Source organism: Anser anser, assembly GCF_964211835.1.
Source record: "Anser anser genome assembly, chromosome: 10".
Taxonomy (NCBI): Eukaryota; Metazoa; Chordata; class Aves; order Anseriformes; family Anatidae; genus Anser; species Anser anser.
Genome location: NC_139730.1, coordinates 18,318,145 through 18,343,136, shown reverse-complemented (window position 1 = coordinate 18,343,136; position 24,992 = coordinate 18,318,145). Strand labels below are relative to the sequence as shown.

General features: G+C 38.7%; 1 protein-coding gene across 1 annotated transcript in view; it reads left to right on the top strand.

Annotated features, from left to right (window-relative positions):
* Positions 1-3,497, top strand: part of LOC310904780 (uncharacterized protein) — a 56,349-nt gene extending 52,852 nt beyond the window's left edge. The window contains exon 18 of the mRNA XM_083849951.1: positions 146-3,497. Within this exon, the coding sequence (XP_083706077.1) occupies positions 146-283 (138 nt within the window). The 3' untranslated portion in view covers positions 284-3,497. The remainder of the gene's footprint in view (positions 1-145) is intronic.
* Positions 3,498-24,992: the final 21,495 nt, after the last annotated feature.

Below are 24,992 nucleotides of genomic sequence, written 5' to 3'. Positions count from 1 at the left end.
TAATGTAAAATTTTTTCATCAGTTACTAGAAATTTTAATTAAGTTTACTGTGAAGTTACTGATATTATTACATTGAGTTTCTCCTCTAGTATATTTGTTTGATAAAAATGACAAAAACACTTCTAACTTGTCTTTTTTTTAATAGGAAATGCAAGCCAAGCTTGCAGCACAGAAGCTTGCAGAGAGATTGAATATAAAAATGACGAGCTTTGAACCAGAGGGGGAGGCCACAATGCAATACAGAGAAGTGAGAGATGAAGATTATTTTTCAGCAGAGGACTGAATTCAAGAAGGGATGTCTGAGGATGAACCATGTAACTGATCTTTCTGCAGTACTTCTTAAAACCCAAACGTGAATATTCAGAATCATTGATCTAGTTAGTTATTTCTGAAAATTTTAACATTACAGCTGTGGGAAGGGTTCTTTATAAACCTGTTAAGTGGCAACCCCAAGTGTTATTTGGAGACCTTTTTAGGAGCACTTTGGGCAGTTAAGCCTTGTGGAAAGCCGAATAGTTTTCAACTATAGTAAAACAAGCTCCTTAACACACTTTTGCAGGCTATGACGAAATCATTTATAAGAGAAGATTTCTTCTGTGAAGAAATATGAGTGCAAAGGGCATCATAACTCATATCCATAAAGTTAGCTAAGGTGCCTGTGAACTGCTGGATGGAAACTGCATGTATGAAATGTATGCATGTATGTCTTGTATAAATGTAAGATACTTCCTCTATTGAGGCATAAACTATTTAAGATTATCTTGCTTTTACCATATGGTGACAATACATGCCTGGTAATTTGCAGCCTAACTATCACACATTTATCTTCTTATCAAATGAGAACTTGTTTCTGTGCCCGTAGCTTAAAATAACACTTTCTGCCATTGTACTGTAAACAGGTACAAAATTTCATTATTTTCTAACTCAAATTCTGTTTGGGCTTTAAGGGATTCTGCTGTTTCATTTTTGGAGATTGCTGCAAAGCACATCAAGAGATCAAGTTAATCTGAAGACTTTAATATTTTTATTAAAGGCCTCAGTGTTTTTCCATATTTTTGTACAGTGCTTTCAAACTTTGGAATACTATTTTTTCATAGTCTGATACTGTAAATTAACAGATCCACCCTGTGGTTTTCTTAGAGAAAATAAGTTCTCTGTATTTTGCAGATTTATCTGTTCTTTGAAGATTTAAAAAAAAGTCTTCCTTACAGTAACATTTTCTGCCTTTCATTATGAATTTTGAAAGATAAGGAACACAAATGAGAGGTATTTCGCAATGATGTTGCACTGCTGACTAGCATATTCAAACCCTATTATGAGTTCATTTTAGTTTAAAAAAAAAAAAAATTCTCAAATTCCATGTGTGGCTTGGCAAATCCTATTTTCTGAGGTACTCCAGCAGCAATGCATAAGGGGCAGCTCTGTGTGCAAGGCTTCCGCTGGATGTGAACATATTCCTGCAGGAGTGGTGTCCCTGGAAACCAAGACAGGAGGCATTCAAAAAGCTGCACAACATCATTTAGTAAAGGAGACTGAAAGTCCCTACCACTTCTTGAGTGCATAAATCAGTTAATGCTATCAACAGTGCCTTGTAACCAGGCACTTACCCTTTCCCAAACACTCCATAAGCTCCTACGTAGTCCCTGTGGTACAGTCCATACCCTGGCACTGCAGTTTGACAGGCAGAACTGCTGCTAAGCTAATACGTGGCTTTTTTTTTTCTTTGCTATGTCATCTGTGATGCCTCTTCCTATACCCTTTCCTCCCACTGTTTTCTTGTTCTAATTGTTTCTTGGCTTCTTGACTCTCTGCTTTTCCCTTCTCCTCATAAGACTCATCCGCTCTTAAGAGCAAGTTCATATTCTACATCTGCACCACCTATTCCCTTTTGTATCACATACCACTTCCAGCTAAATGCAAACGTATTTAACTTATGTCATGTGTCATGCATCTTCCTGCCATTGTTATCTCCTCTCGCTTTCTGCGGGTCCATCTAAATAACCAGCTGTGCACCTGGACACCTTCTGCATACCTCAGTCACTTGAATATCTTGCAGAGACCTGAACGTCTTTGTGTTTTCTGCCACAGCTGCTCTCTTACTGAGGCTTCTTATGCTTTCTCATTTCCTATCTTGGTTTCAGACTGTAGATTGTGCAGGTGTTTGCCACTTCCAGGCCTTATGACCTTCTCCTTACCACGTACCTCTGCTGTTGAGTGGTTGGTTTGTTTGTTTTTGTGCTCCTGCTTCATTCTCACGGCTTCTTAATGTCACTTGTCTTTATCAGCACTAATTTTTGGCATATTTTCAGTCTTTCAGACCTCAGTTCCCATATTGATAACCCACCTGATCCCTCCCCTGCATGTGTTTCTCTCCTCAGCCCCTTTCTTCAACGTGTGGCTCTGGCTGCACAGGAGGCCAGTTCTTCTCTCATGGATGTAGTTCACCTCTCAGATCACTATTGCCTGCACTGCCATCCGTGCTCCCTGCTACTAGTCCAGTTGAGTCTCGTCATTGGTCTTCCTATTATTTCAGTCTGTTGAACTGCCTAAGGACGAGGGGCCTCACAGGTGTATTGGCTTTCCCTTTGCTGTTGCACAAAGCACAGGTTGTTACCATTTCCAGGCCTGTGTGTATCTGTCCCTGTTAAGATCATCACCCTTGTCCTTGTACTGACTGCTATGTTGCACCCTTTTCAAGTTGTGTGTGGTTTTTCCATACTGGCTTTTCAGTGCTAAAGGAATTTTCACAAAGCTGTGCAATTAAGAAATTGTTTTCTAGATTACTGAAGTCTTAATGTGGGCTTCATAATAATGAAAATTACATTGTCTTCATTGTGCTTTCAAGGCTTACTTTTGCTTTCTAAACTTTGTGAAGCAGAGGCAGATTTCTTGATCTGTGTTTTGACAGCATTCAGCATGTTGGGACTTGCCAAAGGGGATCCCCTGAATGGGCAAACTTCACCCTTAAGGAAAAAGAATTGCTGTAGTAATGGTTAAAGTGGATTATATAGTTATACATTTAGCAGCTGTTCAGCACAACGTTCAGGAATCCTCGCAGAAGGGAGTGCTGTGAGAACACAAAACTAAGTTTAAAGTGTGACTTGTAAGCTATTGCAAAATAGGGAAGCTGTCATGGGGGGTTGTTGCTCCCAGATTCTGAATGCAGATGTGTACTCCATGCTAAGATTTTGTGAGTGGCAGAAGAGCAAAGAGTTACGTATAAAGAGAGTCCCATGATAAGGAGGATGTGCAATCCAGGAGCTTGTAATAGGTTAGAGAATAAGAGGGTGAATCCTGAAGGGTTTAGTCATCCTGAATTAAGTTTCTTATCGTATGTAGTATTATTACTGTGTATTTCACTGTTCTCAGGTTACAGAACATTTCAAAACATAGACTGGGAATTGAGGATCTTGCTCTGTTTTATGGGAGTGAACTGTTTTGTCGGACTGGACTGTTAATCTGGCAGAAAATAAAGAATTTAAATTGTGTTTTTGAAATTCTTGTGTGGATAATGCTTTGTTTTGACCATGTAAAGCTTGCAGTCAAATTTTGGGGAAAGTCAGGAACTCTTGCTTCAGTTGCTTAACAAGGAAAACACTGGAGATGAAGTTAGGAAACATTTGTGGTGCAAGGAAAGAAAACTTTTGGGAATGTAAATGCATAAGAAAAGATCTGCAAGACCTGAAGCTGGGCAGTCATACAGGTCTGAAAGATGGCACAGACCGAGCTTAAATGATGTGTTGCAAGTCTGAGAGCTGTAGCGTGTGAGGCAGGTATCAATCAGTGTGGCAGCATCTGCAGTCCCTTGATTTTTGCATTGTCTAAAACACGGTAGGAGTACCTGATCCCCAAACTGCATAGAGGGAAAGTACCTCTTGGCAAATTTCTGTTCACAGCTGTAACATTTCCTGAGGTTTCCTGAACATGGGGTCTGCATGGAGTCTGGTTTGCCAGGTGTGGAGATAGCATGAGCAAGAGGATTTAACAGCCTAAAAATTTATGTTAATTATTTGGGAAATAACAAGGAATTAAAAATCTAAACGCTGCTGTACATTAACTTTTGATTTATTTTTTTAATTTAAAGGCTAGAAAAGATGCAGAGGTTTTCATTGTTTTCATAGACCTAACTGACAGATCAGCATTTCTCTGTTAGTAGTTTTTGGTTCTAGGTGTCTTACAATCCAAAAATAAAAATAAAAAGCTGCAAGTTCCTGTGTGGAAGAAATGGAGCCTGCAAAGTGAGAGAATTCAAGAAGTACAGCTCTGTGTTACGGAGTTTCTCGACCTGTCATAGGGACACAGTATCAAGAGTCAGGGAAAAAACATTCAGACACTACGGACTTAGGAATTAAAACTTGTGTGGAAAGACATGGCAAATCTGGTCTTACTCGGTGTGCAGCCTCTGGGCAATAGTTTGCGTGTTTACTTAAACTCACAGACAACCCCGTATTGTGGACACACCACAAGCTGGCAGCCTTTAGCAGCCTCGCGGAGGAGGACCTGACTAGCCTGAGCTGCAAGTAGAGATCCAGCTGGCTGGTTGCTTTGTGCAGCTCCATTGCAGAGCTGGATCCAGAAGGCTGATTGTAATCTCAGTTGTGTACTATGCTGGGTTTTGCCAGTGAAAATGAACTGTAGTGGAGCCCTCTTTGGAACGTTTTTGGCCTAATTTGAGTAACATCTGGCTTATCATCTGCCCCTAGCAAGTTAGTGCCTGTAAGGAATATCCTTGGGCCAGGCAAATTGCAATGAATTCTTGACCTCTTTTTTTTTTTTCTTTTCCCCTAAATGAGTGGCATATAAGGGAATGCAGGTCCTATGTTGGAAGAAGCTGTTCTCTACCCTATGGACTTTGCTGTAGCAAAAGGTAGCATTTTCTGCTTTGCCATCTTTGCTTCTTTTTCAGAGCAGTGTAGGAAGTGTAATTTCTTCCAAGTGTCTTGTAAGGACAGCGTTTTCAGGGAGTGGGTCTTGCACGGTGTGGTCTTGTTCCGGGGAGGTGGTAACTGAACTATGTTTTTCCTGAGTTTGTGGTTCATGTTTTGTTGCAAATCCACAGCTCTTAGGGTGGTAACTGTGGAGATCACCACTGAGATTTCCTCATTTCCTAGTGTTTGTTTTTGGGTTGTGAACTCCCACGTTCTGGGAGGGAAAGGGAAGTAGAATGGACAGCTGTGTGAAAACAACATTTATTTTGCTGTGTTTTTTTTTTTCCAGTAAGCTAATGGTTGTGTTTTATTCTCACACTTCTGCAGTGCTGTGTCACTGCTGACATTGTGGTGGGCAAATGTTAGCTGACTAGTCCAAACATCTTCCACTCACATTGACTTTCCATGGGATATGAGTGTCTAAGTCCATTTGACTCCTTTGTAAATACTGTAATTGTTATTCCATATGTATGCAAAGCTTTGGAGGCATTAAGTGATCTTTTATTTAAAACAACTGTTTTGATCGTTTGGTTATTAAGATTTTACTAAATGGGCCCTTGGTTTGGGGAAGCATGAAAGCATGTACCGAAGTCAAAGCTTGATTCCTCTAGGACCATTTATATGGAAGTGCTCTGTTGAACTGGGATATTGGCTCTGTGTTCTGTTTAATCTCTGTGTGCAAGGGAATACATGAATAACAGTTGTGAAGCAATTACTTCATGTGAGGAGATGACACAAACAAGCACAGTTAAATGTATATGGGAAGCAAATTGATTTTTAACTTGGTAGAATCATTGAACTAAGTATTTTACTGTTAATCATCCAAATGTGAGTGAATGTGTTCTCCAGTATTAAGCGTAAGAATGATTTCCTGTCAGGGAAATTTAGAAGAATTAATACTGAGTGACACCCTCAACGCTTTTGTTTCAGGTTTGGTATTGGGAGCCATAATTGCATCACACACAAATTGCCACATCTCCACTGCAGTCATGAGGGAGATGAATGAGGCTGTAATGCCTAATGAACATATACATATTTCTTCCCCCTATCCACACAGCTGGTATTAATGTAGTTGCTTATTAGATCAAGGCAATGATATAATGTGGCAAGTAGTGGCAGTCTGAGCTTTTGCTGAGTCTCTGAAGCTGAGCACTTGATAGGAGATATTTTTGCATACTTCTGCTGAATAGAAATTTCAGTTGCCAAAATTCTGTCCATGTTTTTCTTCTTTTTGGTTTTTGTTTTTTGTTTTCAAAATATTTGTTCAGTTACATGATGCCAGTAATGCATATGTTTAATTTATTCAGAGATTAGTCAGACGGTTTTGGGAATATCCAGCTCTGATTAGAACAGCATGTGATTTCCTGCATCCATCTCTGAACTGGGGCTATGATCTGTACTGCCCTCCCGAGGAATGCAGTTTGCATGCAATCCCATTCTGCAAGAAACTACGGGATTTTTTTATTATTATGCACAAGGAATTGCAACTGAAACTATAGGTGCAATGATGTCACTTGTAGAAGATCTCAGTGAGAGAGAATGACTCCTAGCGAGGCTGAATACTTGTAGCTGCTAGGACAATATCTGGTAGATGCATACATCCTTCCCAAACTGACTGTAGAAAGTGAGAAGTAAATTACATAATCAATGAGATTTTACTTTCCGAGTCATTTAGACCACTACCCACTAATGTGAGGTGTCTGCTTTTACTGATCAATTAGATTTAAAATGGATAACATTCTTACCTCAGGAGAGGGACCTGTTGTATTTGGGTACTAATATGAAAACATGAAATGGCATAGGCAGTATTTTCCCCAGGCACTTCATGTTTCTACTTCCATTTATATTGAATTGGCATTGATTTTCTTGTTTTCTTACAAATATTTAAAAACAAATTTTCCAGAACTTGCCTACAAACCAAATGAACCAACTCAGTTTGGGCAACAGGTATATATATGTGTGTGTGTGTGTATAAATGAGCTGTTAGTCAACTATTTACATTTGAATGTAGGAAATCTTCAGAGACTGTGTGTTAAGCTCTTTCTGTTTAAGTCACTGTTATGCGTGTCCTGTGTTTTCTCCTGGTTACTATAAAAGTCTCAATGCAATTGTGGTTTCCAGAGCTACAGATCCATCAATTCCAGTTGTAATTATGTGTGAAATTACTTTGTCATTGGCTTTCTCCCTGCTTTTTCCTGAAGAGGGAGGGAAAAAAAAAAAAGCAACACAGATTCACAAAATCTTCATTTTACGTAATAGTCTTTTCTTTACTGACCCCAAATTATTTCATATCAGTTAAAAGTTCTCATTCCTTGGTTTCACGTGCATTTGTATGAGCTGCTTTAAATTGGCATTGTACTGATTATAGTACTGCTTAAATGATAGCTGATGATAAATATTATCCTTGCACAGACATAGGACATCATCATATGTCATGTCTGCAGACCTTTTTTTTTTTGCCTGCACAGCAGATTTTTGTGGCTGTGAGCCAGGAATTTTAATGAAAGAAAACATCAAAGATGCAGAAGAAATGAGAATATTAGTCAAGGAAGATACACAGTGATGCTCTCTGATAACCCCTGGTAATTGACATTAGAACTATGTGGGAGCAACTTAAATAAACATCTGGACACTGAGTTTAGACATTTCCAGTGACAAAACCCAGACAGATCTTCTGGACTTGCAATAATAAATATTTCAGCGCAGTCTACATGAATCAACTTAGAATTCTGTTTTCAATTATTCTAGTTTTATAAATATATCATAGTTAATTATTCAGGGATAGAATTTCTTTTGAAGATTAAGGAATTTGATGTTTGCTTCATTCACATAAAGTTCCATTTTTTATTTATACCAAATTTACTTCTGTTTGTACAAAAACAATAGGGCAAGCTTGCCAAAAGCCATTAAAGCAGAATGCAACTGAACTTTTCCTGGGGTAGAAGGGCCTTTTCTGGAAATCCTGACAGTGCACTGTAATTCATTCCAGCTATGGAAACCACTTAAATTGTGCTGAAAAGAAAATCATAAATAATAATTTTTAAAAGTTATTCTAAATACTTTTAAATATTTTTATTTTTTAATTTTTAATTTTTATTTATTTTTGATAATATAGCAGTGCTAAGAATGTGGTATCCCGTACAGACATTGAAGAAATGTTTATATGTACTGAAGTATTTAAAAGAGATAGCAATAAAACTACAGGACTGAGTGAAACACTGGTTACAGTCCAGATCTGATCCTGACATTACAACTGTGATGAGGGAATAGTTAGTAAATGCATGCTCAGTTCTTGTGCAATTTCTATATTCTTCAGCAAAGCTTCTAGGGTGGGCTATACTTGCAAAATCCCTTATTTTGGAAGGAATGAATCATGCCTCTGAGGTTGCAGATTTATTTACTCATTATGTTAAAATGACTACATTCATGTATTTTTTTTTCTTATTATTTTGAGATGACCTCTATCTTTGTTGCCAGTGTCCCTGGACAAACTGAGGGATTCTTCACAAGGTGATTTAGGAATAATCTTCATTGCCACTTTCAGCTTAATTTATGCTTCCCCATAGCCCAGACTGTCAACATCAGCACATTCCCACAGTTTCCTACTTCGGCTGTCACTAGAAGGAGCACTAGTGTACAGTGGCTGCCAGCGTTGTTAAGCCACTGGTTGAGTTATGCTATACCAATAGGTTAAGAAGGTTTTAAGGAACAGCTATGTTAGCCTGACCTACATATCACCAACCTTTTCAGAGTTGGAATTGGTGGAATTGGTGCGAGTACAATTTAGAAAGTCTCTTTGATGCTTACTGTTAAGATCAGTGTGTCCTGAGTCTCGCCTAGGGTTCATAGAGTTGTTCTGGTTAGAAGGGACCTCAGGAGTGCTGTCATCCAGTCTCTTGTGCCAAACAGGGTCAGCTGTGAGGCCACATGAAGTTTCTGAGAGCTTTAATCCAGTCTGGTATTGAAAACCTCCAAGGATGGAGACTACACAACCTTTATGGGCAACCTGTTCCCATGTGTGACTGGCCTCTGGGAAGAAAAGTTTTCATTATAACCACTTTGAATGAACATCTCCTGTTTCAGATTATGCCTATCTCTGTCTATTTGAGAACCTCCTTATAGGTACTGGAGGGTTGCTGTTAGATGCCCTCAGAGTTTCTCCCGCTCCAGGCTGAACAGGCACACTGCTGGCTTGTGCAGCTTGCTCTCTACCAAGACCCTCAGGGCCTTTTCAGCAGAATTGCTTTCCACCTTGTTGTCATTTCTTGGCAAATCATAGCCAAGCTATTAGGAAGCTGCAGGCTGACAAGTGTATTGTATAGACTCTGAGGGGGAATTTATTTAGTGCTGTTACAGCTCTTCCAGATCAATAAAATACATTTTCTGCTTTCATATTTTGGAAAAAAATGTAACATAGGCTGGTTATCCTGATATCCTGAGCCTATCTAAAATGTCCATGTTAATTAAAAAAAGGCAATTTGTGCTTTGTAGCCCTTTCTACATACCATAAAAATGATGGATAGGGAAGCACAGTGAAAGCTATAAATCAGCTTTGAGTCGGATAACCTAATAAGAGCATCTCTTCAGCAGTTTCACCTTTTGCTCGCTTACGTGTAACTTGGTAATTCATTTCCCCTAGTTATAACCTTGTATTTATTAGAATACCTCATTCGTTATTGCTAAACTATGTGCCAGAAATTTGTAGTGTTACAGTTCAGACAGTGTAATCTATTCGTTGTTACAGGAACACAGAGGAGGAAGACAAATTTTTCAGAGGTTTATTACTCAGGTGCATTTGAGGAAGACATGGAATAAAGCTGAATGGATGTAGCTAAGAAGAAAATATGGATTGTGACTATAAAGACAAAATTTTTGTAAAAGAGGAGTTATCTGTTGAATAATCTTCTATGGGAAGGTGATTGGCTCTCATCTGTGGGTCTTTAAAATGTACTGGACAAAGTTCTACTGATGGCAGAGAACAGTCCTGTGTGGACCAAGTAGAGGAGTAATCAGGTTGTGCTGTTTTTTTCTGTGCTGCTTCATGCCATAATTGCAGCATATTCTTCTCTTACAAGGCAGCCACTGTTTTCAATTCTATTATTCTATTGCTAATTAAAACATGACAGCCTGGTTTGGCAGCCTTAACTCTCATGGAATTTAATAGAAATTGCTCATCAGATCCTGAATCTGAAATACATTGACAGTTTTGGTTACCTCCTCCAGTTTTGTTTTCAGATCTTGCTGAAAGGATGGGGAAGTCTGGGTAATCTCCTTACTCATCAGCTGTGCCGTGTTCCAACATTAATTGCTTTTTCCCAATAATGAAAAATGCTCATAGAAAACAGTAATAAAATCCACTTCAAATTATTTGTAGCAGATGTAAGTTCTGTTTATGCATTCTTTTTGTGCTTTGTGTAAAGACAAAAGCATTCAGACTGCGTATCTTGACCCCTCCCTTGACTCAAACTACCATGCAATAGAGAGGAAGTGAAGTGGATTTGTTCTTAGTGGCTGCTGAGACACTTAACATATGTAGAATCATAGAATCACTTACGTTGGTGTTATGTCATTTCTCTACTTGGGTATTTTTATTTTCTAAATGGTATATAAAGTTGTAGAGAACCAAAGATAACAAAGCTTTAAGTATATGCTTTATAAGCCAACTTTTGTACTTCTGTGGCATGCGCCTACACTATATGCTGAGAAAATAATTTTAAAAAGATGAAAAAATATTTTAATCAAGTATATATTTCATTACACAATAAAGCTACAATTTGGCATTTTGTTAGTAGCACTTTGTAAAAGAAAAAAAAATAAAAAAACAACCAACAAACCAAAGCTAGAGCACAAACAGCATATATTGTTATTAGGATATCAGAATCCTCCTGCAAAACAGAACACAGGTCAGATATATTAGCCAGACGTTCAGAGGAGCTCTGTTCTCTATCTTACCAGTAGCTGCTCAGGGTTATCAATTGTGTTTGGCTTTTGGCATAAAGGGAATTGGCAAAGCTTTTCAGATTTCACTCGTTATGACTGTTTTATGATTTATCACACTCATGTTCCACAGAAAAGGGGCTCTGCCTTTTGTTTTGTCCTAGAGAGAGATCAGACTGTTCTTCTACTGGTGATTTGAAGATCTGTGGGAGACTGTCACCCAAACTGCACATTTCCTACCTTTTAAAAACAGGGAGATGAGAGATAAAGTTTCATAGGCCTGGAGGGAGCAGCAGTTTGTGTTTCAGCCTGTGTCACATCTGTCAAACCTGTCTATGTGATCTGTAATTTTGTGCAACAGCTTAGGAGGCCAGAGCTCCAGAGAATGTAGTGTGCTTCCTCTTTTGAATGTCAGCGTGTAAGAAAGAATAGCACCAAAATATTTGGGGGCTCTATGATGCAATGATGCAGGGATCAGTATGAAAGCCTAGAACACCTTTTCCAGTCATGTTAGGGAGGGGAGCATGACACTCATCCTTAAACCTAGGTTACAATTAATCTTATGTTCCCTGCTAAATTGATATCTAAATAAATAGCTTTGCCACTGGGACTAGAGGAGATGTGAGAGTCAGATTACACTTTATCATGGAATTTGATATGAAATCCGTACTTTGTTGCTTGGACAGTGAGATGGATGTTTGTGGTAGTAATATAAGATGATGTTTGTAGGAGTGGTATATGTCACGGGGCTGCCCTGGATCATATGACATTTAAATACATTACACATGGGCTTTGATCAAGGACCACCTGGCCATGTCTGGCCAGTAGAGAACCAGGACACTCTCTGAAAGACAAACTCTCCACTTTACAGCCTGTCACTGCAAGAAATGTTTTCTTGAGTTATGGTTTCACTATCAGTAATACTGTGTAATACTGGATCACCAACTAGTACTAACTCAACCAGGATACCACATGGATGCACAGTTTATTCCTATTTAGCCAGAGCAGACTGTTGGTTATGCTGCCTCTATGTTTTTATGCCAGCTGCGTAAGGACAGGCTATACTCAATATGGCACAGAGCTCTCCAGGACAGAGGTAGTTTTTCAGAGCAGCTGGAACAAATATGAACCTCATGGGGTCAATTTGAACCAGTGTAGCATTTTTTTTTTCACATATGCAATAGTGTGTCTTTGTGGTACAGACTAGGTGCTTAAAACCAGGCTTGCTGTCAGATTGAGCTGTGACTTTAGTAAAATCCCAATTTGTGCTTTTGTCTGGAGAGTTGATGACTCCCTGGGATTATCCACTGCAGAGCTATGTCGTGCATGATTTTTTGTGGCTTTGTCATAATTCATTGGTTCAAGGCTGCCATAATAATTTTAAACGCTAAGGTAGAGAGAAAACACTATATATATATATATATATATAATTTTATTTTATTTTATTTTTTATTCCCTCAAAATGGCCTTGTTTGGAACTTGCTGTAGGGCTTGAAAATTGTAACTCTTTGTTTTCGTAATTAGCTGGTGTGCTCCTGGTGTAGTGCCATTAGAGACACCGACACGGCACCAGGCAGCACCACAGCAAGCTGGCTGGCGTGTCAGGGCACTGGAGGCAATATAGTTTCATTAGCACCAAGCTCTGCTTGGGTTAATGAGGCCATGCTAATGAATTACATTGTTCTAGGTAACTGTACTCTCATGTCAGTAGAATAAGCACCTAAGATTTTGAATTTTGAATATTGTTTAAAAGGGTTTTAAAATGTTGTTTAGTGTTTTTACTGGAAAAATATAGGTGTATGTGGCCCCTGATATTGCTTCTGTTTCCATTGCTCGAAGAATACAACTGGCCTGTTTGCAATTTCTGGGTAGCAGCTTAAAACCAGCATAAAAACGCTTTTGAGGATTTATAATGCCTGTTAAGCTAGGCTATCTGGCATAATCATGTAATTAAATATAAATTCTTTCAAGATACTTAGTTAAATATCAGGCCTCTTTAGCGAGTTTAAAAAGAAGGAAAATGCAGAAGGGGAGTAACTGCCCGTGAGTCACCCCTGAGGGGGAAAATCCAGGCCCCGAGTTCCAGCCCAGGGATTTCTCGCAGGGTTCGTGAGGGGACAGAAAAACTTGGGGTGACAGAAGTCAGGCCTGTGGCCAAGGCGTGACACAGGCCTTGGGGAGCTCGGGCAGATGGGAGCTGCCAGGTGAGACTCACGGCCCTGTGAGGCACGCTGAGGAGATGGGCCCTGTGGGGCCTGGCGCCATGAGGTGTGAGGAGCACAGGCCTATGAGGCGCCCTGTGGGGCCCTGTGGGGCCCTGTGGCCGTGGCGGCTGCATGGCAGGGCAGGACACCATGGCCTCCCATGAGCCCAGAGAAAAGCTCAGTGAGAGCTGAGGAAAAACTTTAAATGGGCCATAGCCTGAAGATATTATACTCTCCCTGGCTGACAGCCTCATTCTGGAGATCAGCCAGGGAGGACGAGAACGGGGCCCTTGGGTTCCGAAGATATTAACAAAATAAATAACCCCGACCGCAGCACCCCCTTCCACTCCCGTCAGCACATTCCACGGAGGAGCCCGGAGCACCCTTCCTCTCCCGCTGCCTCCTGAGGTAAATCAGACACACCACGTCTGCTTCGTATTATTAGAAAAGGGAAATGAAAAAAAACAATGTAAACACTCTTACGATTGCTGCGGAAACTGGATATAACCAGGTTATTCAAAGGGAAAAAATTCAGCCATCCATATATGCCAAGTTTGCCTTCACATCTGTTAATTGTAAGGGGGTGATTTTAAAACAAGAGCAGTCATGGTTTAGGGCCTAGTTCAGCAAAGAGCTGGCCTCTGGCGGGGCTGCAGCAGCAGAGCTGATGCTTGGCATGCTGCGTCCTAAGAAGCTGTGGGGCACCCTAGTCCGGCCTCAGCCAAGAAATTATTACTGTTGTAGTTGTTGGTATTGTGGTGGTGTTATCCTATTGGCATTAAATGGTAAGAGGAAATGAGCAGTGCTTTAAAATCTTTAAAGAACAGAAAATATTACTATTGTTCCTATTATGACATTGTGATTGGATTGTGTTACTATGTTATCACATTACAATTATATATATCATCCATAACATCACACATCTAAGTTCAATGCAGTTATTTTAACATCAAATAGCTGGTCTTTTCCTTCTTAAAATATTTATTTTAGTTTAGTATACCCACAAGTTTAAGCTTAAAATCAAGACGAGTCTTGTTTGGCTCAGCTTACTCAAGTAAATGAGAGTTTGTAACAAGTTTTAGAGAGCCATCATCTTCTTTTTACTGAAATGCTGATTTCAGTAAAGAAATAAATATCAAAATTGTTAGCTCAAAACTGCTATGTTCAAGTTTCTTATTTGTTGTCTTTAAATAATATCATCCCATGAGAAACACAATGTTGTAATTGACCATTATTATATTGTGAGCTTTACAATATTATTTTTTTTGACTTTTTTTTGGTGTGTGTTTTCTTTTTAATAGTCTACCCCCTGAATCTGTTCTATGTGAAAATTTTGGCTTCGTTTGTGTAAGGTGATGTTTTTGTGCCTGAAATCCAAAACCATCTGTTCTAGAGGTAAAATCTTTTCTTATCTGTCAATTAAAAAGAATCCAATGCTTCAGATGGAGAAAAAAATAATCTGCCAATCCCCATGATTTTCTGTTTGGAAGGTGGTTTAGCTTTTACTGTTTGGAATTGTCAATAATGAAAATAGCTAGAGCAGAAGATGAAAACATGTTCTGTTCCTGCTCAAATAAACTCTCAAGATATTTAGGTTTTCTAAGTGGTCTTATAATTGTAGACAATAAACTCTTTTTATGTCATGATTGTGTAGATGTTTTTTCTAGTAGGAGCCTTTTTTATAAACTTCTTTTGTGAGTAGAATAAGAAATAAAATGTAAATAAATGAATACTCAATAACTGGAAAACTGTTCACATTTTCTCTGGAACAGAACATGGCAGTTTAAATAAGAAACTATGAACAATAGTCTTTAATATATTATTGAACTGTTAATGCTCTACATTTTAATATACAAGGCCATTATCAAATTATGTCACAATCCTCCTTTTTAACATCTTTAAATATACGTATTTTGTAAGTAAGTTTACATACATTTTAGGCATTTGGAAACATTTGAGCAAAATGCATTAATTTCATCTTTCGTGAGCTTTTGTACATCTTGCCTTGCAGAGTACTTGGGGAGCATGAGTATTTTCATAGATATCTGTGACATCTGTTCTTAATATTCTAACATCTTTCGTCCTTGTACATTTGATAGACAACATGCTTTTGGCAGTCTCTGTTATTAGAATTGCCAAAATGTTGATATTAATCTGAGTGTCTTGGTTTTCAATGAGTGCAAGCCAGAATGAGCCTTTTCAGAGACTCATCTTTGGAACCAAGTTATTTCTAGAAAGCCAAATGTTTCAACATTCTTTTTAGGTAATCAGAAATAGGTTTATAATAGAATAAGGAAATGATTTCTGTTCAGGAACAGTTGTTAAAATATATCTGCTCCTTCTTCTCTATTTCTGATCCATGTATTTTTAAATATAACACTATGTTAGAACTTTGTCCAAGTGCCAGGCTGGGGGATTTTGCTTTGCTAGATACTTAACCCTCCTAAATGCCCATTTAATGTGGATTGATATGAGTGTACAAATGGCATTTAATTAAGAGATTTTCAGAGACCTATATGTTACAGTGTTGAGTGCTGTGCTGTGCTGTTTTTAGATGTCTGACCACAGAGTGAAAGGCACAGCCTTAAGCTAAGCACCAGGGCTTCTTATATAATGTGTGAGAAGTCCCATCTGAAAGAGCAAGCAAAGTCCAGATTTCACCAGAAAACAAAAAGGCAGTCAGTATGGAAGCACATCCAAGTACTCTGGATTTTCAGTCTGGTTTCTGACAGGAGAAAAGGTTCATAGGTTATGTTGTCAGAAGTTACGTGACTCATGTCTCTAAAATCATAAATCTTACTTTACGGTTATATCCATTTCAGAAACTGCAGAAACAAATGTGAAAAACCCATGCAGACACTGAAATCCCGTCCTTGTCAAGGTAAGAGGGGAATTTCATAAAGACTTAATCACAAACCAAAACTTGTAATATGATATTTAATTTTGACTGTGAATATTTATATTATTGCAAAAAGCAAATTAATTAAGCTCGTTTATTGATAATGTTGCCCTATGTTACAAATATTTATTGGCCAAATTAGTTTTTATTTATAATCCTGTAAATTCAGTGTAACTTCAGTGGTGAGAAATTTGCCCAGAAGTAGAAAAACACAAATCCACTCATAATCATTATCACCCTGACTCATTCCCACTCTATTAGAATTTTATATTTCATTTCTTTTTTTTTTAATTTCACTGTCATAATTCATTTCTGCTATAACCAAAACTGAGATACACAGACCTATCCTGTTAACTTTGTTAGAATGAAATCTCTACATGAGATCTGTAGTAATGGTTATTGTTCTGTGATTATAAGGATGGCTATGGATTCTTCTTTGTTCAGCATGGTGAAAGAATATGCTTTATAATGCATGAAATACAAACAAAATGTTTTCCTGAACTGCCTGAAAAATGTGACTGCTTTATGTTGTCATGATACCAGATACACAGATTGGAATGCATCTCAGAATTGTTATTTTGATTTTCATTCACTTAGTGGTGCTATTTTTATTCCTGCCATAGCTTAGCTAAATTATCAGTTTCCTATGGGAAACAAATGATGTGTAAATGTTCAATATCACTTGTGCAGTATGGTTTCTCCAGTCCAGTATTTTGCCCTGAGTAGATTTTTGTCTTCAGCTGCCACAATTTGAGGGCTTTATGTGCAGTGAGAATGAACTAGATGTGTCCTGATGAACCTGATGCTGTATGTCAGTCTAGACATTCTGACTTTTGGAACAAGTCTGCAGCATTTATGTAAGGGATACATCTATTTCCTGAATATCCCTGATATTTCCTCTTAAACATTACGTATAGCATCTCAGTTGACTCACCTTAAATGAAGCAACTAAGTATTGATACAAGATTAAAAGTAAATTTGCAAGCATGCATAAAAAACAGCTGAAAAGCAAAATGGCAAACAAAAAATAAGGGCCAAATCTCCTCCCTTCATCCCTTTGCTAAAGTGTGCAATTTTGCTTTCTCTCAGTAGATGTCAGCAACACTACAAACTTGCCCAGTTTAAGAGTCCTTCTGTTTACAATTTTAATTAGTTTTCCTATTTCAGTTTTACAAAAGAATAGCTTATCCAAACCAATGGAATCTATTGGCCTCTGAAACTGGATTAGAGACTGCTATTCAGCATCTTAGAATAATATATCTCAGTGATGCAGAACTCATACAGAACTTAGTAGAAAGGGCTTATTGCTACATTTTTAGAATTTTCTGAACATTTACCTCACATTTGCCCTGCAGGCGAATGTAAAGTAATATAAGATGTCTAATATTTTGCTTCTTTCTGTGAAGTAAATCAAAACCGTGGGAATGTTTTCATATAATTTGATTTACTCCTGTCTCCTATAATACATCTTCAACTCTGTTCAGTTAACTAACTCTCTGCCTGCTACAAGAAAGGGACACAATCATACTGTGACTGCAATGGCAAGTGTTCTGTTGGCTCTGCTGGGAATTGTGTCAGTCCCAGAGGAGTTCACAACCACAAAGGAAGGATGTGGAAGGAAGTTTCTTAACAGAATTGTGTGTGTGTGTGTGTCAGGGAGAAAAATGGTTGTTTATTTCTGTGTGTAAGGAGCATTCATTTTGCTTCACATTATAATATAAGCATAAATATTTCAAAATCATCATGTGCATGAAGTGAGGACCAGAGAGTAAACATTCCAGTGTTTATTTGGTTAAACATGAAGAAATTTCATTATCTTCTGATTCTCACAGGAGGGTCTTTTCCTTCATCTGATCTCCAGCAAGGAATCTTTAATTTTTTGTAGCAGATTAGGTACTTGTGAAATGTAGCAGATTTTCACTTGTGGAAGTTAAGATCATACACTCAGAAACAGAAAGCAGCAGTGAGCACCTCTTCACTTGTCTGTCACCATCTCATTGGTGAGAGCACCAGAATGAGCAGCACTGAGGATCAGAGGCCTGGTCAGCCACAGGCAGCACCGGAGATATTTTGTGTTGTATTCACTTGCCTGTAGGTAAATGGGTTGTGACTGTTCTAATTCAGTTGCAGTGTGCCTACATCCAGTAACGAGCGAGAGCTGGGCAACTCCAGAGCCAAATTCTCTAATCTGAGATACAGCCACAACAAAAATTTTGGGGGGTAATCAAGTGGAGTAATTATATGGAGTAACTTCTAGCTAGGGGAGATACAGAGCTGTGCTCCCCAACCTGTGTTGGCCTGTGGACAACAGCGCTTAGCAAGTATCATGCTCCTGGCAACATCGCATTTGGCTTTCCATGTCCTTCTCAGAACACTTCCCTTTCCTGTGTCACAAGCAACATTGCGTTGTGTTACCTTCAAGCCGTAGGTTGGGAGCCACTGTGTCATAGTATTCCCTTTGCGTGTTCCCCCAAATTCTCTCTTTTCCCATTATCTGTCCCTTTTGGTGTCCTCTCCTTCACAGTGTCTTCTCTTGTCTTTCTGTCCTTTGTTCCTATGCTTATCAAATGGTTTTTGATCCTTTCCTGCTTATTGATTCACCCAATCAATATCAGTCCTTTTCTCAGCTGCACTTTTCTCATAACCCTACAGGAGTGGGTTCAGAGATGCTCTCTGACAAGCATGTGCTGCCAAAGAAATAATTACCAGTTTTAGGGATTGGTCCAAAATACAGGGGAGCCAGTGGAGTTTGGCTCCCCAACATGGGCCCATTGATGTCTGGGTCTCAGCCTGGGTAGGTGAAGAAGACGAGGAATAGCAGTTTGCCAAACTGAGCATGGGGTATGTGGCTCCAGGGTGATGAGGCAGCAGAAGCATGGAGCGAATTTTTCTTAGAGGCATCTGTTAGCATCCATTTGGGAACTAAACTAAATGGCCCCAGTGTAATCCTGTTGTGCTGCCTCCTCCATTGTTCTGTGTTCTTTTCTTACTTGCATAGCCAGCAGGAGAAAGCTGGTGGCTTTGGTGCTCTCTCTGACTCCTCCTTTGGCTCTTCCTGAATAGATTTGTTTCTGCCACAGTTTTTCAGCAGTTGAGTGAGTCTGTTTGTTAGTTGTTGACTCGCTCTGCAGGGTACGAAATAGGGAATGCTGAATCTGCTGTGCTTTGCAGAATTTTGGATTTGGAGGTATAGTCTTTGCCACTTCACCTCAGACTGAAACTGAAAGGAAATGGAAAGATCGTTATCTACTGTCTGCATGAAAGTGTTGGGGAAAATGTCATCCAAGCTCTCTCTGGGTTTACATGCATTTCTACTAAAGTTCTGAACTTACATCTGAGATATCAGAGGGTCATGAGCTAAACATACTTGTGCATGAAAATTAGAGTTGCCTGTATGTAACAGGCGTTGAAATAAATGTGCAAACCAGTAATATGAGTTAGCTCAGGGTTTAAAAGAAGACTCAAGCATTTCAGCATCAGAGTGACAAGAAATATTCTGTCTTCAGGGCTGTGCATCATGACAGAAACAGAAGTACTGGAACAGTGTGGTGCTGAACACACAACATTAGGTTTTATTGTCTTCAATGTAAAAGCTGAGTGTTTCCAAGTTCATGTGTAACACAGCATGAAAGAAGAGATGTTTAACTTAGTTTAGCATTGTGCTTGTGGCAACCTTTTCAAGTTATGATTACTGTACTCATAGATTGGTTTAGTTGGAAAGAGAGGTGGTGGCAGGTCTGAGTTTTCCTTTAAATACGATTTCACTGGAAGGGCTGGCATAAGGTTTTATTAATACTAACAATTGAGAATAACTTCAAAGCAAGGTTTAGCTATTACACAGTTGCATAACTAAATATGAAAATTAAGACCATGAGTCTTTCTGCATGTGCAGTATTTCCTGAATCAGATTTTCAGGCCTTATGTACATCAACAATAATGGACCAGTCTAGCCAAAATTTGCTTCCACAGCTGCTGGTCTTAGGAATTTTCCTGGGCCTCCTGTGTTCTGCAGCTGTGGAGGCTATTCCCTGCTCTGAACGAAAGAATCTCCCCTCTCCTGTGACTGCAAATGCTGAATGAGACATCCTGTAACACCCTGTGCAGAGGGGTAGAACTGACAACTTAAGGTCACCCTTGGCATTTTAGTCTTTGTAGATAATGACAGATGGTGCATAACCATGAGCAAGGGACAGCTTATCTCCTAAAATAGGAGGGGAGATTTCTGGGGAGTTATTATAAAAATTGATTGCCCAAAGGTCTTGGTGCTGGTTCTGCTCCAGTAAGGAGGAGAGATATTAAACAGAGGTTTAAAGAAAAAATAATCTGGCATATTAGAGTATTGCAACATCTTACACAAGTGCAAAGAGCACATTTATCTACATACACCAAGGGTAAGCCCAGGAGAACTGCTGAATAAAATGTTTCTTATAGAACCACACAAAACTTTCCTGGTTTCAGGTTTTGCTCTAAATTTAGTTATAAAACTGTTGTAAGTTTCACTTTAATTCCTTAATTTGCACCTTTCAAGCGACTTGAAGCACTTATGGTTTTGCAAACAAAACCTGATGGTTTCAAGTGAGTTTCAATTGGAGCTTTTAATATTCTTGTTCAAACCTGAAACTCAAGTTAAATTCAAGGGGTACAAAAACACATGTGGAAAAATCAAAGGAAAGGTTAACAAGAACCTGTGCAAACCAAATGTGCTAAATGTCCTACAGCTCACACTCTATGCATTTATATAGATCGTCTTAGTCTCCTCCTTCTTGCTATGTGACTGGGGAGCCCAGAGAGAGGTCTGATGGTGATAGCTGTCAGAAGCACTACTGCAAAATAACTGATGTCTTTTCATGGTCAACTATCGTCTTTATGGGGACAGCAAGTTGTCCAAATTTAAATTTGTTTTCAGATTCTATACATCCATCAATAAGGCAAGAGCAATTTAATCTCTGTTGATAATGTATAACTGGAGCTGAAGAAATAAGGTTTGAAGCTTATTTGGAGAACAGAGGAGTTTTAGTATTGGAGCTGCAACAAATGGGTAATTGCAAAGAGAGCTAGGTGGTGTGGTGGGAAACTAGATGAATTATGAGGTTTTATCTAATTTCCATCCCTGCAGCACTTTTGGTTGGAAAACAGAAACTAAGTGTGCCTTGTTATTGCATGAAATAAATAAAACAAAACCAGAGTGCTGTGGTGGCTTCTTGATCTGTATAGCATGCAAAGCTAAAACTACCACATGTAAAAACGATCACAAGAAGTGTGAGTGCAAGCTGAAGGGTTGGTGATACTCGCTCTTTGCAATGCATACAGCTCACAATTCTCAGCACAGCTGCCCTCTTGGGAACCAATAGGAAGTCCTGGCTCTGCTTGAGTCAATGGGAATTTTGCTGTGGACTTCAAGGAAGCTGGAACTTCACAGCATAACCCATGTGCAATGTACTGTTCCTGAATATTAAACCTTGCAACATCTCATAGATGGGCATATATGCATCTGTAGTGCTGTGGGTCTTCTGTTCAGCAAAAATGGGAAATTCAAGGCTAGCCCTACAGCTAGCTAGGCTCCTGGTAATGACATCTTATCTTACCCATGAAAATTAAATGCGTAAATGTAGAACTAACATGACTTTAAGTGGTCTCATGTTGCTCGTTCTGCTTGTTTGTATATGCTGTTCCCTCCCTTTGCATGTGCTGCTGTCTTAAACCGCATCAGTACACTCAGGCTTTGGCAATCCTTAGAGGAAGGGGTCCTGGTCTTGTTTGGTCTCCAGGCTCTAAGACTCACATCCTCACTCACGTGCAGCATGGGGGCCTAAAGTGGCAGTTGTGATAGTTAATATTCAGTACTGTTACTAAGACAATTTTAAGTGCTTTCTAGTTAACTGAACTGAAACCTCAGATTGTAACATTAGCAACAGAGAAATGCCATGTTAAGCAAGTGAATTTCTGGGCCTTGTTTATGCATACCCTTAGAGACATGTCACCCTGAGGAAGCTACAAGAATGGTATTTTCTTGAGAATATCTTTTTGTCAGTTTTGAATATGCAGTCCTATAAGGCTGCCAATACCATTACAAAAGTTTTAATCCTCTTCATTCCATCTGTTAAGTTCTTTCTGCTACGCCAGTCAAAACTTTATTTTCACTGTATGTGAAAGATCTAGAAATTTTCACTGGTGTATGTTCGAGAGCAGGGCAAATTAAAGTCATTGACGACTTAGAAGCTGTGCATTCATAACTGAAATGGCTGGTGTTCCCTTATCTCTGCAAGGCTTAGGTGCCAGGACAATATCTAGAGTCTTCTGGAGAACTTATAAATGAAAAAGCAACATACTATATCGTTTTCATATAAGTAAGTCAATTGAAATGAATGTGCAGTCCAAATGGTAAGACACTGGCTATTAAATGGTGTGAGAAGGTCTGAGGTACATATTTCTTGTGTAGCACATTGATAGTCATCCCAAAGCAGGTCCTTATGTCCTTCTAAATGCCAAAGTTGCAGATGAGTGGGAGGTTAATACTGAAACAGCACCATTAGTAGCTTCCAGTAATCTGTTGTTATGGTAGGAAGGGCATTACCAAAGATAAAATAACAATAATTTTAATAAGAGTTTGAAAATCCCTTCAGCAGATCATGGTACGCACAAGGTGATGTGCCTGGGTGAATTGACCTTTAAGACGCAGTTCAAGAAATATCCTGGTGTTATTTCTAATATTTTGAACCTTGGCCTTTCTCTATTGAAGATCTTCAAAGCTCCAGGAAGTTTAACTTCTTTAGAGGAAATAGCTAGGATCTTAGAGGTAGAAACAGCTTGCTACACCAGTTAATAGATCTCCAAATTAAGATGCCACATCAAGAACTTTTCCGTTCAGGAAAAACAAAATAAAACAAAATGTGAGGTTTATTTCTGTGGTGGCTCGTCTGGAGAAGCCCTCTAATTATTGTATTGTGTTTGTAAGCACAACACAAAATCAGCAGGGTGTGTAGCTTGTGGTGTAGATTTAGAACATTAATTTATGACAGAAGAATAAGCAGGAGGAGAACCGGTTGCCAAGGGTGTATGAGAATCAGTAGGATTTGCTTTGTCAGTGTTGTAACCAGTCTGTGAGTGCTCCTTCTGAAGTCTGCAAAGTGGGCACATTATACAGCTGCCCACACAGTAAGGGTTTAATGCCAGCTGTGGTTGTGGTCTTTTTTTCTTCCCCTTCCCCTTCCCCTTCCCCTTCCCCTTCCCCTTCCCCTTCCCCTTCCCCTTCCCCTTCCCCTTCCCCTTCCCCTTCCCCTTTATATCTTTATATCTTTATATCTTTATATCTTTATATCTTTATATCTTTATATCTTTATATCTTTATATCTTTATATCTTTATATCTTTATATCTTTATATCTTTATATCTTTATATCTTTATATCTTTATATCTTTATATCTTTATATCTTTATATCTTTATATCTTTATCTTTCTTTTATAACTTGGAAGTATAGATAAATAAGGGAAATCGTATTTAAGCTTCTTTTAGTTGGGCATGTGATACGCACACAAAATTGCCAGCTTATTTTCCCAGCCGTGCTTTCTGCAAGAGCCCAAATAGCTTCAGCTGCCTCATAAATCCACAGTGATTACAGTGTATTTATTTATTATTATCTATGCAGACACAAAATGACCTCAGCAAAGGAGAAGCCAAAACAGTTCCTTGATTTGGGGAGAAAAATGATACAGCCCCCATCTCTCTTCCACCCACAACCTCCTTCTGGGGGCTGTGACTTTGTATTATGCTTCAGGAGGAAACATATTTTTGGCTGAGTTAGATCCAACACACCCTAGAGAGTTCTTACAGGTATACTGTCAAAATAAAGGTTGTAATGGACATAAGACGCTTCACTTGCGTATGTCTAAGTGCTAAGGTTTCCTGTACAATTGGTCAACTTCTTTCTCGATATATGACTAGTTACTCATGTTTTGTTATCACACAATTAATGTAACTGTTTAGGGGATGAAATGCTTTCTGTGCTGTGTGAGAGGGATGAGGGACCAAGTTCACTTCAGTAGAGAGCTGAGTGAAATACTGGGAAGCAGAATGGAATAGGATTGTACAGTCTTCTGGAATTCTGTGTGGGTGGATGATTAGAGTAAGGAAATGCGTTCCACTAATTTCTAAGGGATATTTCCTATGAATTGATGAAAGAGCCTGAGTTCTCTTCAGCAACATGAATGATATAATTGGAGATCATGAAATGAATTAACTGTATTTGGTATTCCACTCAAACATGTTTTACAGAGAGAACCACAATGTCAGAGCAAATATCCATTTAATGCAGCAGAGGCTTTTTCTTGCAAAGTCAGATATAGACCCTCTCAAATTTTGGAAGCTGGCAATTCCAGACTATCTTGTGCTGGATTATTGTGTTTAATAGATAGACATTTTATCTTTCATGAACTGATCAAATCCCTTTCATTCGACATTTTTAGTTTTGACTTCCTCATATCCTATAGCAACAAATTTTCTTTACTTTTTTTTTTTACATTTTACCTGATATTCATACTTTATTCTTTTATTGTGAAAAAATAATGACTAGTCATTCCCTGTTCAGTCATATTTCCAAGTTAAAATATTATTTAATTTCACATTGTGTAGAAGCTTTTTCATGTCTCTGTCAGCTCTTCCTAGTAAAGATCACAATTAAATGCTCTAGAATTAGAAAGTATGGAGGAATCTCTGTGGCATAAACTCAGTCCTCCAATCCAATGGCAGAAAAGCAGAGATTAGATAGATTAGATACTGTTCTGTGCTCTCCCAATATTTACTGAGCTTCTTGAGGGGAAAAAAAGAAATAGGCTCACAGAAAGTGTCTGAATCTATGTGCCACTCCATACTCCCTCCGTAGGGGATATAATGTGCTCACAAGGCTTGAGAACAAATATTAAAGACAAAATATAATTAAAGATGGAGGGAAAAAAAGGTGACACCGTGTGAGATGGGTTTGCCAAAGTTAGATTGTAGCCTATTAAACAGGTATTTTTTGTTATAAT